This window comes from Fukomys damarensis, unplaced genomic scaffold (genome assembly GCF_012274545.1).
Source record: "Fukomys damarensis isolate Sample0158 unplaced genomic scaffold, DMR_v1.0_HiC HiC_scaffold_26, whole genome shotgun sequence".
NCBI classification, from domain to species: Eukaryota; Metazoa; Chordata; class Mammalia; order Rodentia; family Bathyergidae; genus Fukomys; species Fukomys damarensis.
The window spans coordinates 17,543,954-17,558,212 of NW_022900938.1; the positions used below are offsets into that span (position 1 = coordinate 17,543,954).

Genomic DNA, 14,259 nt, shown 5'->3' on the forward strand with positions numbered 1-14,259 from the left:
TTGAAACCTTCTGTCTATCTATCCAAACTAAATCTCTGAATGTAAATTCAATGTGAATTTCCTAATCCCCAACATTTACAAGCAAACAAGTCACACCCTATTTGTTGCAGTTGCTTCATGGAGAAATATTTATCTCTCTTTGAAATCAATACAGTTTTCATAGCTTCCATATAAGTCCTTCCATGTAGGTCCTTCTCCACATGGTAAATCTGTATCAAGATCTATTGCAATTATACAGTCACTGGCATCAGGGTTCTTTGAGCAGTTGCCTTTTTGTGTGTATGCAATCTGCAGCTTCTTAAACTTTGGTTCCTCTCTGTGTCAGAGGAAAACCATCCAGCCTTGGTCATCTTGTTGGGCCTTAGTATTACATTCAATGGTCTTTGGTTGCTATGGTCTAATTCGAGGTTTCTCAACTTCAGCATTGTTGATATTCTGGCCAAAGACTTGTCTGCTATGGACGAATGTCCTGTGGATTGTAGAATATTTATTAGCAGTCCTGGCTGCCACCCACCAGGTACTAATAATATCACCGGTCCCTCCATTCATGACAATAAAAAACATGTCTGTAAACGTGACTGAATGTCCTCTAAAATCACCCCCAATTGAGAACAAAAGCAGCTGGATGAAATAATAAAGAACAGTATCAAACATACACTGCATTCTCTTAACTAAGTTTCTTAGAGTTCTAAATCCAACATCATCTTATTAATTTTATTTAATTCTGTAAATTTTCCTACACTATGAAATGGGTACATTTTATAAACAAAAACTTAGAAGTTACTGTGACTAAACAACCTACACATGCACACACACACACACACACACACACTAATTTATACTTGGGAAAATTATTTTTTCTTGCTTTTACTTATTTTCTTATTAGGAAAAAATCCAGATCCCTTTAAATAAAAATAGTAAGATCTATTTTCATTGAAAAATAACTTATTTTAATATAAATTTTAAGGCAGGATAGACCATCAGTCATTTAGAGTAAACATGAAAGTTCGCAATTACAGCTGTCGGGAATTATCACTGACATCATTTTATGTACATATTCTGATGCTGCTGGCACAGACAGCGTAATGAAAGGGTAGCAGTAATCTCCACTTTGAAGCAGCTCAATCACATTCACTCTCTTATTGTCTCTATTATGTATAGATAGGTCAGATGTAATGCCTCTCAAGAATACCATGTGAGCAGATAACAAAAAGTACCAAGTAAAAAGTTTGTCTGTGAATTATTGCATTCAATTCTGATACCTTTAAATGGTGTCACTCTTCTTCTGAAAATTACTGGAGTCAGAAGGAACAGTTCTACTGAACTATTACAAGAATATATTTATCACAGGAATTTTCTCTTGGAAATAGCACTCTTTCTCATTTTTCTACCCCCAAAATACAGCAGGTGGAATTAGACAATTCCATCAGTACAATGCATGTAGCACTGTGAACATATTAGCAGTGGTATTTTATCCCCCAAGGTAGGTGCCAAAGCTAAATCCACAGTAATATCTGAAAGCTTCTAAGGTTAAATGGAAGTGCACAGTGCTAAGAGACTTGCCTAAAGTCATAGAACTATTTGGCAGAAGATGAGCGTTTTTGATGCTGGCCTTTAGAGTTACAGAATTTTAGTGCTAGAAGCAATTTAACAATCATTGGATCAAATCTCATTTTACAGTTGAGGAAACTGAGGCCAAAAGAGATTAAATATTTTGCCCTCCAAAAATCTCAAGAAATAGTGTCAGAATTGGGCAGACAGCCCAGTTCTGAATTTCAGGCAGGTACCTTTTCCACAAGACCAATGAGATCTCCAAGGAACCACTGCATATAAATGAGCTGTTTTGTAATAGCCTATTTGTAGCTGTGTGCCAAACCCTTTCCCTCCCTCTGTCCATCTGTTTGCATGAAGGTTAATGAAGCAATACCGTGGAAGTCTTTTGCACCAACAATTCAGTAGAGTGCTCTTATCAGATTAACAAGGACAGTCTGGGGCCCTCCTACATGAATTCTGATACTGGCAGGAGGGGGAAGAGAGCACATTTTGCCACATTTATTTTCCCTTCTCTTTCTCTTTGTGATCTCCCCTACTCAGGAAGCCCAAAGTCACCTTGTGGTTGCCGTAGTCCTCTCTGAGGACCTTCTCCAGAAGCACCTTCCATATGCCCAATATCTTTGTTTACTTTCCACTTATGTTCAGTAAATATCATTTATCCTAAAATAAGACTGTCTGCTGTGGAGGTGTTTTAGAAGACAAATTCTTGTCATGTTCCTTCAAATTTGCCCCATAGGTAGTTCCCCATTGAGTCTACTTTGAGGATTGATTCTGTTCGCTTAGTTAGATGGGTATAGAATATCATTATGCTTTCTCTTCCAAACTTTGTCTGTCTACATGGCAATTATTGTAAATCCAACTGATTGTCTCTCAGTGCAAATTAAAGTTCAGAAATCATGTCAGATTTGTGTTTAGAATTTGTTCATGTCAGATTTGTATGTTTAGAATTTGGGAAAAGATAGGGGAATTGACAAAAAAGAGAAAGAACAGTGAAGAATGTAAGATAAATTGAGAGCTCATGAATTAGATCAGAATTAGACCAGCTATTTTGCCAGAATTTATCAGACTGATGAAAATATATCCTGTTTTACTGGGCTATGTATATTTTGTTTACTCCTTTCTGGTAATACACACTTTTTTTCTACTAGTAAAGATGATTTCATGGTGGAAATATAAGAAAATATAGTTAGTATGTGTGAATATTTCAATACATTTTTCATAATGAAAACTGCATGGATCTAGGAAACTATAGCTCAGTGAGTTTTAAAAATAGTATAAAATTCTATAATGAGTTAAAAACTTACCACTTATTTGTATTAGAGAAAAAAGGTTCAAGTGCTAAGAGCCAAATGGACTTACGAAAAGACTTAAACTCACCTTGTTTGTTGAGATAATTATTTAATGGATAATTCTAAGTTTGTGCCATTGGCATAGGTTACTATGATTTCAGGAAATCATATGATAAATACCCTCATGTTTTCTCTCTTAACATAAACGGAGAACTGGAAACTGAGTTTGGGTTTTGTCAAGTTACAACTATACCCAAAAGTCAGTTTGCCTAAGAGATATTTCTGGCTTTGTTTTAAAGTCTGTAGTGCCCAACATTTGTATCAGTGGTATTAACAAACAGAGTAGAAAGGAAATTTTAGTTGACTAAATGGTCTCACATGGTTCTTGTAAAAATAAACAAAGAAGAATGAATACAACACTTCAATAAAATCATATCACATGCATCAAGAAGATGATGATTCTACTGCTTATTCCCCATCTGGAAAGTAAATAAGCCCTAGAACCAAACATTTAGAAGGAAAGATTAATTAATCGATTGAAATGTTCCCAGAAAAATATTTGAGAAAACACTGTCTCTTTTGTTAGTAGAAATTACCTGGTACCATTCTTTTCCATGAAAAACACTTTTTTCTATTTTAGAAATTCTAAGAAGTAAAAAACTGATATTGTTGGAGTCCCTTATTACGTTTGGCACCAACTAGGAAAATAAGATACAGGAGATGAGAATCAGTACTACTGCAAGCTGGATTGGATGATGGACTTGGACTTTTCTAGGGCATTTCCCAAAACTTTACACCTGGTGGAGTTGAATTTGCCTACCTTGTCCTCTGTGTAGCTGCATCAATACAAGTCAGACCCATTGGTGGAAATTGCAAGAAGAAAAGTGGTCTTTGCTAAATATAATATCATCTTAATACTAGTAAATCACAAAGTTCTCAAGCTAGACAACCACAGACTTGCCCTGCAGAGGGCTTCCATGCCTTAGAACCAACCTGAGCACATGCATTTGGTAAAAGGCAAAGCCTAAAAGAAGCGGACCTTAGACAGACAAAGCTGAGCATGCTTAGTTCTTTGTTAAGATCTCAGTTAAGTAAACCAGTTCCTTCCCAGCAGGAATTGAGGAAGAGTGAGGGGATTGGCTTAGAGTTTTATTCAAGTTTCTCCCCTAAACTTGTACAATTTTAGACAATTTAAAGCATCATTCTTCTCTGGAGAGGCATAGGTTACCTAGAAGTATCATTAGGAAGTTGTCTGTGCTTGGTTGACCCTAAAGTTAACAAATATTCATACAAGTCAGCCCCCCACCCCACCAAGTGACCAAGATGATAGCTATGAGTGTTGAGTCAGAACTTTGAGGTAAGTAATACAAAAAAAGAAGTTTCAAGGCTATAGGATCAATTCTCTAAATAGTCAAAAAGCTGTTAAAGTAAAAGGCAGTTGAGTTCCTCTGTGTAGCTACGGAAATACAAGTCTGACCCACTGGTGGAAATTGCAAGAAGGCAGGTCTCTGCTAAATATAATGTAATCTTAATACTAATAAATCACAAAGTTCTCAAAGGAAGCACTCCTTTTAGGAAGAGTTCAAATAGAAGCTTCCAGAATATTCTAGAGGAGATTCTTATATTGAATAGGTAGTTTGATCAAAGCACCTGTAAGAAGGAAAATAAAAATTCTACTTACAGGAAGAGATGAGATAGGAACTATGCTAAGCTATTTTAGGAAAACCAGAAAGGAGGGTATATGTGTCTATTTAGTAATTTGTTTTTTGAAAGAGAGGGACTCCTAAGAACTTCTGGGTTTTAGACCCAGAATTTAAACCTCTACTAAAGGACTGAAGAGGAAACCACTTTCTCTATGCTTTCTCTGAGAAAAGTGCATCTCTGTGGTATAAGAGAGGGAACATTGTTTATTTCTTCAACCTGAAAACACATTTATTTTCTCAAAAATAATGTATAAAGTATATGTCAAGAGCAGGACTATGGCCCCCAGAGGAGGAAGTCAGAGTAAAGGCAAGGCATGACTTTCTTACATCTGCATAGTGGCTACAGGACAGAAACTAGTCCACACTAATGGAGCTAAGCAGGGGCACAGAGTAGGTATAAGACAGAGGCGTGAGGTAAAAGAGATCACTTTCAGTTTCAGTCTTCTTTGGAATCTATTCCAGAAGGGAAATTTGAGCCTCTTCTTAAAGCAGAAATGGACATGGATCCGTAGGGAGAAAAGGCAGGATGGTGTAAGCAGGAGGAAGTGCAGAGAGGAAGGAGGCAGGTATTTTTCCTTGTTCCTGGTGCATTTTCTTGATAAAGCCCTACATGTGATTGTTCTGTTAATATCTCCCTCCGGGTCTGTAGTCACTCCCATACACGTGGAAACTGTCTATTTCTAGTCACCACATCATTCCTTCCAGCGCTGAGCACAATGTCTCTCCTCTATAGTAGGTGTTCAGTAAGTATTTTTTTAGGGTCAGAATAAAACTAAGGGCTTTCAGAAAATAAAACCAGTCATCAAGCATGGTTTTCTCTGTATGAAGCACCTAGAGTCAGAACATTCATAGAAAAAGAAAGCAGAGGGGTGGTGGTCAGAGACTGGGGGTGCGCGAATGCAGAACGATGATGTACTGGCTTCTGTGGCTCAGTTTGGGAAGAGGTTCTGGAGACACATGGTGGTGAGGGTCACACAACAATGTAAACACATACAGTGCAACTGAACTGTGCACTTTAAAACAATTAAAATCCCCAATTTTGTATGTATTTTACCACAATTTTTTAAAAATGACTTTCTTGAGAGAGAAGTTTTTTTTGGGAGAGTCTGACGTATCATTTAACAAGAGGTCTCTAAGGTTTAGGAACTACGCGTTCACGTGACATCTAAACACAGAAACTTGATGGAAGCCGACTTTGTGGTGAAGGATTTTCCTCACGTAATGGTATGAGAGACACTTCCCATCACAGCTTGGTCCCTGCAAAGGAAAACAGGACTTGTTCCCTCATGGGACGCAACTGCTCCCAGGTTAGAGACGGATGGTTCTGCGTTCCTTACTCCTAGTGGTAGCATATTGAGCTTTAATTCAGTCTCCCTCCAGTTGAGTTTCACTCTCATTGAGACCTGGAAAAAGAAAAGCGCAAGACTAATGGAGCTTTGTTTTCCTCCTCTGCAGGCACAAGCACAGAGGGTGGATGTTCTGGCCATAAATGGGACAGGTGAGGATGGACTTGCACCAAACCTGAGGCAGCTGCCCTCTGCCAAGGAGGACAGAGTCCAGGGATTGCTGCTGCCTGAAGACATACCGTCAGGAGAAGAATCTGAATGTGTCTCTTCCGCCGACATCTCCTTGCCGCCCCTCCCGGGAAGTCCCAAGTCCCCCCTTGCACTGTCATCAGACGTGGAGGTGGAGGAGCCCCCCAGCCCCTCGGCCCTCAGCCTTCTCAGGAGCAGCTCCAGCCTACAGTCCGGGACCTGCGGTCGAGGGGAGGCCCACGAGTCTGTTCTTCCACCACCTGTCATTTTTGCTGATGCATACAATGCTAAGAGAGACACATTTTCAAGTCATTTTAAGAGCCCTAAGCCCCAGTACAAAGCCGAGCCCCTAGTAACCTCCGGAGGAATTCTGGAAAGCAGTACTGCCTTCCCCAAAATCAGTGCTAAGCAACCAGAGAGCATGCCGAGTGACACGCATGACAGAGCTTTACAGAAGCGCCCACAGGCTCAGGGAAATTTGCTAGAAATGCAGGAGAAAATGCATGGCTATGATAACAGCACTAAAACCCAAGATAGGCTGCATGCTTCCCCTGATGTGTTCTGGAGCCTTCGCTTTCCACCAGGCGCCAGCCTGGGCTCGCAGAGGCAAACGGTTCCCCGAGAAGAGGCGAAAACTCCATCAGCAAGCAAAAGCGTGGTTAGCCTAGCTGGCCAGGCACCTCATTTCTCCAGGCTCCTGTCCAATGTAACAGTCACGGAAGGTTCTCCAGTGACTTTGGAAGTTGAAGTAACAGGATTTCCAGAGCCTACGCTGACATGGTGGGTAGCCTATAACGACAAGCCGTAAACACACAAACAGCCACGCAGCATATTCTGTGTGCAAAGACTTAGAGGCGCAGGGCTCTCTGCTAACACCGTGTGACCCTGCCACCCTGCATGGTCCCATCTCAGCCCACCCCACCCCCACTCCTGCTTTCATAAGAGCATGGGTCAGACCTTTCAGAAAGAAAAGTTACCACTCGCAGTAACCATTTAACCACCTCCAGGAGCGCTGGAAGTTGGTTGCTCTGATTTTCTTTCTGTTTAACATTCCTCATTCCCAGCAACAACGGACTGAGACTTTCCCTGTTGTCTATTTTTACATCGACATGAAATGTTCTTGTTTTAACCCCTTCTGTGCAATTTTAAAATGCATGGAGTTTTCCCATTCATTTAATTTGCCTGTTCTATCTCTCCTCTCTTTCCAGCAGTCACACATGCCACCTTTGTAGTATTTCTTTGTTTTAGTAAGATTTCTTTTTATAAATTCCTTCAATGTGAGAGGTGAAATAAAAATATTTCTTGCATAGTTTCTGGCAGGTGACAGGTAATAAATTCATTTTTGAAAGGTGTAATAAGTGAGCTGTGAACAATATGATTTTACTCTGGAGACATTATTTTTTAGCCTATTTGTTTTAGTGAAAATAAATGGCAGATTACAGGTTTGAAGCCACCTGTGACTGTTAACAGCAGAAACAGTTCCAACTCTCTCAATATGAGGGTTGCTTTTCAATCTTTAGAAATGTCCTGTCCTTACATAGATTTAAGGACAAAATAAACATATGTGACAGTAAATTTATACTTAAAATCTCAGATAAGTAAACTAGCTTTTATTTATCAGGGTATTTTAGTAGTTAAATCAATGAATTAACCATATCCGTTGTTGTGTGTGCACATGGACAGTACTCAAAGTGTGAACCAGTTACCCAAAGAACTTACTAGAAAACTTTGGCTTTTCACATTAGTAGGAGAAATTGCACTTGTGTATGGTGCAACGTTTATGCTTTTTTTTTAAACTTTGTTTCACCATGTTTACAATCGCATGTTTTTTACAAATCAAGAATTTCGTATTTATACATTTCAAAGATATTTAATTCACTATTAAATATTAGTTCATCCCAAAGAAAAATGTTGTCTGAAGTGTTTCTTGTTTTTAGCCACACAAATGAATTAGGGCGGTGAGTAAATTACTGAAGAACCATTGCAACCTATATATTGTTAAAGCACTATTGCAAATTGTGAAAAAATATATCATTATCAGATTTATAACTGATTTGCTCAGTGAACAATTGACAAGCTTTCAAGGAGCCATACATTCTTAGCACACTCAGAAAAAGGCAAAGTTACCACTTAGGCAATGGGAAAAAATGATTGAGCTTCACCATCAGTTCTTGTATAGAAGAAAGTTGACATAAATAAATAAACAACTGTCTAGAATTATGGGATAAATTATTTGTTTTATATAAAGACCTAGGTAAGTATTCATATTTGTAGGAAACTTTTGCAAATGTGTCATTAAAAGTCAAAATCCAATTGTGTAAATGACTTTCATAATGAGAAGTCATCTTCTCGTGAAATTAATTTGCAAAAATGAAATGAACTCATTTTACCAGGAAATTGTGTATCAGTACCTTCCTCCAGCACAGCGTTTCTGTGATGTGTGGATCTGGGCCAGGAATATGGAAGGCAGATGTGTCTCTCCCAGCACAGATTCCAAGGTGGTGCCACAGCTGCCGGGCTACAGCAGCAGAAAGGCCAAGGCAGGCTGAATATGAGGCGCCATTTCACTCTCTAGGGAACTGTTGCCATGACCAATCACGGGCCAGTATGACCAGATGATCCGGCTTTTTAAGACGAACTGAATGTCTGAATTTTCACATGTAATGCTCTCAATTTTAGAGGTTGTCAAAAATTTAATTTTTCCAAAACATGATCTGAGCCAATCAAAGAACCCCCCGGGCTACCAGTTGCCAACCTCTTCTTGAAAACTAAACAGGCACACAGGTCTCTGTTGTAGCCAGGAAATTCCTGCAGTGGTAATGAGTCTACTGACAATAGTTAGAACTTGGAAATGGAGTGAGTAAAGAGTGATCCTGACTTTAAAAACTGACTTTCTGCTTTAGGTACAAGAAGAGCCAGCAGTTGTCTGCAGATGGGCACTTGCAGGTTTTACACAAGGAGACAAAGCATTCGGTGTTCATTCCGAAGGTATGTGAGGCGGACGCTGGCCTCTATGTGGCACGGGCACAAAATTCTAGTGGCACTGTTTCTTCCAATGTCATCCTCCACGTGACAGGTAGCCTTAGGCCACCAATTGCAAGAATAAGCTGGATGATGCTGTGTGTCATCTATGTTAGTGTGTCTCTGATGTGCTGGCTACTCACATGGTGACTGGTGTTGGCGTTGATGGACATCATTCTTTGGGGCCTTGAGGACAACGTAATTGTCTATCTTTTGACCCCTCCCACTGAGCACCCCCCACAAATGTACCTCCATCCTGGCCGTCTTGCTTGCTTGGCTAATGTTACCACTATGAGGTGAAAAAAGTCAATTTTTGTTCAGCTTGTTTAATGTATTTGAGGAACTTGGTACCTTATGCACTGTGGAGGCGGATGTATTTTTGTATTCTGGAAAGAGTCATATTCACTATAATATGCAGCAAAAGTATGCTTATTCCTTCCCAATCTAAGGACATGCAGATGAGTGCTCCCATCAGCATAGAAATGAGAGCTAATTTTCATATCCAATTGTTTGATAATTTATTTTTAACTCTACTCATAAACATCTCTTTTCAGGGCATAACAGTAGAACTATTGAACTGATTGCATTAGCTGTCCTTTAGTTTTATTTTTTTATGTCTTGGTCTCACTTACTGAAATACATTCTATGTAATTTCAACACAGATTACATTCCTAAATCTGAGTATGTCATTGTAAATAGTCATTCCTTTTGTTGATTTCACAAGTTTGACACTGGATAATAGATGTACTATCAACTTGAAGTGAAGTTTCAATTTTCCATCTGCTCCATACTTTTATATAGCAAGATGGAATAGGCGCCGCAGGGATGGACCAACATTATACCTGTCATCCCATTGATGTGTTTTGTGTATCCATTTTATACAATAACCACAATCCGATCCTCTTGCTCATAATTTTGATTATGCTGCTGACCTCTTTCGTAGTATGTGGCAAGGCACTTTGTTGCCTCAGTTTCCCACCTAGAAAATGGGTTCATCATCTACCTCTTGAGCAACTGAAAGTTTTCATTTCATGTCTTATAAAGATCTGGAAAATGGAAAACGTTCTACACAGGCTAAAACTAACTATATTGTTCAATTTGTCATCATTCTGGCCTGTTGCCCACTATTTCTCTTTCGGATGCTGTTTCTTTAAAATATTAAATTGAAGGAGTGCCATTAATGTATAATTTCCAGCTGTTCCCAGAGAGGAAAATGGTGTCTTACGAATTAGAGATAAATTCTTTCTAATTTCTTACAACTATGTCATTTTCACATTGAAATTAAAATCAAGAGAATACATTTAGAATGTTCTAGCAAAAATATGTAATGAGATAGTAACAAGTGAATTCTAGCCTTTTTGTGATTATCGTTGTCATATTTAAAAAGTATATTCCTTTTTAAAATGGATTATTCAGAAAAGATCATCTTTTTCTTCTTTTTTTAATATGAGGAGTTTGTTTTTTAATATTTTAACACAGCTTGTCATGGTAGGGCAAAATCTTTAGTTGAAAAAATAATTCATTACAGATTTTTGATGAAGGGAATTAATTATGTTATTAGAAGACTGTCTACAAATAATCATAATATTTAAATGTAATATATTCAAATTGATATTAAAAAGTTACTGAATGTTATCTGAAGATATGAAATGCCTACTCAAGCAAAAAGTTGGCGTGTTCTCTCTTGTGCTGCATATTCAATTTATTTGGAAAATTAAAATTTAACTTCCAAATTTTGTCAGAAACCTATTAAATTCTTATATATACAACATCCTGGAGAAGTCATGGTCTTTTAACACTTCTATCATTTTTATCCAAGTGTTTTATTCAAGTGTTTACATATCTTATGTATTATTGCCCATGTGGAAGCAAAAGAGTAAAACCTATTCCTGCGCTAAGGAGGGAAGAGAACAAGGTAACAAGGTAACAAGAGAACAAGGTAGCGTCTCTTCACACTCTCAGTCTCCTATTAACTTGGTGAGACCTTTTTACTTTTATCAATGTGGTTGTCTTTGAGTTTGGGAACATTTAAGGCACAGGAATTTCTGGTTGCCTTTATCTCTTGTACTTCTGATAATGTTAATGCTTTGGGGAGCAGGGTAGGACATAACTCCATCCTAAATATATGACCACATATGACATATAAAATACACGGGTATGCATGTGTATATAAATTGAACTCAAATCCTGGGAGGAGAGTCCTATGCTGATATTGAAGATACAGTTCCAATAGCTTGCCGTTTATCTCTTTACTTACCCATCAGGGCTATTGACTGACTCTTCAAATGTCTGTGAAGAATAATCTACACAATTATTCTTCTGATTATATTTTAATTTCAAAAACAAGTATGATTTTCCTTTTTATAGGATTTCTTCTCTTTTTTCCTTGCAATTCTGGTGATTGAATGCAGAGCCTGGGGCATATAGACAAACACCCTATCACTGAGCTACATTCCCAGCCCTTTTTTTTCCCCCTTTAAATGTGACAGGGTCTCATTAAATTGCCCAGTCTGGCCTTGGACTTGGTAATCCTCCCATCTCAGCCTCATGAGTCCTGGGATTATAGGCATGTGCCACCACTGATCTTTCGGATTTCTAACTTGGTCAAAGAATTCTCCTTATGAAAATATGTATTAAAATTGCTGGTTTCATTGCAGATTATTCAATAATACATAAGATCCCAATAAGATTACTGACATTTAGAAATGGGAAGAAAGGAGCTAAAGGTGTAGGGAAGGTGGGATGGGTAGGGGAAGGGTAAAAAGGGAAAAGGAAAAAATGTGAGATAATGAAAAGATGAAAATAAAGTGTTTGTAGATGGGGAGGGGAGGAGGGGGTGAAGGGAGGGCAGAGGTAAGGGGAAAAATGAGAATCAAGACGTCATGTAGAGGTACAAGATCCCAACAATGAATGTAACTGTACTGTATCCCTAAAATGTACCAATAAACTCAATTAAAGCTGAAAAAAAATTGCTGGTTTCAAAATGTAAGACCTAAGAAAATGAAATTTCATTCTCAGGTATATCCATGATTCATACTCATCTACTTCTACAGAAGATTCTGCACAGTTAGTAATATTAAATATTTTAACAAGAAAATTAAAATATAAAGAAAAATTTAAATTCTATACATATAACACTGAAGGAATGCAAAAATTTTGAATTTCCAGTAAGGTAAAATCATTGTTTTCAGTTCTGATTTTCCAATAAAGGATGTATAAATATTTGGTAATAGAGTTTCATGCTCAGTTCTGAAATTTACTGTGGGAAGTCTTACATCTGAACTGCTGAATATCCTACCTCAGAAATACTTGAAAAATAAGCAGAAAAATAATGTATCTGTTTTATTTAATAGTGGCAACTATTCCTTGTGCAATTATAGGACTTCAAATAGATTAGTTTAAATTCACATGAGTAGTACACAGGCCCCTTTACTATCTGGCTTTCCCTTCTCAGCCTCTGTCCCATCCCTTCCCATCCCTCATCTGTATGAAGACATTTAACTTCATGTTTTTAAGCTATTGCACTTTTTTTCCTCTCCATCACTTTCTTCTAGAATTCCCTTCCTATATTTTACTCTGTCTTGCTGTGATTCAACTTTTGCTTATCTCTGGTTCCATTTGAGACACCAGCAATCCAACTGGCCCACCAAGGCCGGTGTAGATGTTCCTGCTATGTGTACCGTCCGCACCTAGAACATACCACATCCTGTAGCATACTGCACTATAATAGCATGTCTGAGCATCTGTCTTCTCTTGCTAGACTGTGAAATCTTTATCAGCAGGATCCACGACAGCCCTGTTCATTTTATTCCCAGCACCTCAGACATAATCACACTCAATAAATACTTTTCTAGTTGAATTGTTGTCAGATGTAAAGAAAAATAAACCTAGCTTGTGTGTGGGTGTGTGTGTGTGTGTGTGTGTGTGTGTGTGTGTGTGTTTAATCTCTTTTAATGGGATTTGGGGGAAAATATAAAAAGAGAAAAATTATTTTCCTTCTTATGGATATGGGTCTGTCAGAATAGGCTCCAGCCAGGTGCATGCATGAAATATTCCCACTTGGTTTACAAAATGTACATGAGAAAGAACCCTCTAGTCCCTTTGGGATAGACCCTGATCAAAAAACTTAAAGTTGGAAATAGATGCTGGCTCCTGGAGTAAAAAATATAGTAGGGAGGAAAGAGGAAAAGCCCAGGATCATTGTTTGAGCATTTTAAAGTAGATGTACTGAGGCTTCACCCAGCATCAGACCTAAGTGGAGAAGCCAGAACCAGAATTTGTGTGTTTCATTAGAGCACTACATAGATTATCAATATTTAACTGTAGCTGGATATCTGTAATCTGACTGTGAACAGATCTTATTTGAAACCAATATTTCATACAATCATTGTAAATATTAAAAAAGCCAAATTCAAGACCTCAGAGTATTTGAATTCCAAGTGAGAGAATATTGTATGTTGTCTTGCTTTATGTTTGTCTGTATTCAGGACAATTCCTTCTAAAATTTACCACCTGAAGCTTTTGACATTCCTCTCCTACCTACAGGACTTTAAGTATAGCCATGAAGTTAGTGGAAACAAAATAAAATATCTCCTCCCTTTATGCTCTGATATTATGCTTGTCCATGTAGATACCAAAGCACGACAGTTTTCCATTTATAATAAGCAGAATCTTGAGTTGCATCAGAAAGCCAAAAGATTTGCATTCACTAAACGAAACAGTGTCCTGCTTAAAGCATAACAAATCATTTTCTCTGCTTTGATCACAGGAGATGAGATTGGAATGCAACCTGTGGTATATTAGATCAACCTTAAAACCAAAAGCACCAAGCTGTTAATTTGGCCTTTTTCCATGAGTCTACACACTTCTGTTCTTGGGTTGGCGAATGTTTACATAACATCATGAGCCACGAAATGGTGAAGGGTGGAAGTATCCCATTACTCCTGATGAATAAGGCTTTGATTTCAAAGTTTGAGTGTTTGGCCAGGTAACAGGTAACAGGTTTTTTCATTTAACAGCAAATTTATTTGTATAAAGCAAAACTCATGGCAAATCTGATTTTTGGGTCCTACTTTTTACACCATAAAAGTAACATTCTGTCCTTAAGAACAAGAAAGCAGAAAGATTTATGTAGATAAGAATGTTTGTATGCATATA

General features: G+C 38.0%; 1 protein-coding gene across 1 annotated transcript in view; it reads left to right on the forward strand.

The window, feature by feature from the left end:
• Positions 1 to 10,453, forward strand: part of Ccdc141 (coiled-coil domain containing 141) — a 189,912-nt gene extending 179,459 nt beyond the window's left edge. The window contains exons 25-26 of the mRNA XM_010636779.2: positions 6,002 to 6,861; positions 8,985 to 10,453. Coding sequence (XP_010635081.1) covers positions 6,002 to 6,861; positions 8,985 to 9,252 — 1,128 coding nt within the window. The 3' untranslated portion in view covers positions 9,253 to 10,453. The remainder of the gene's footprint in view (positions 1 to 6,001; positions 6,862 to 8,984) is intronic.
• The last annotated feature ends 3,806 nt before the right edge of the window (positions 10,454 to 14,259 follow it).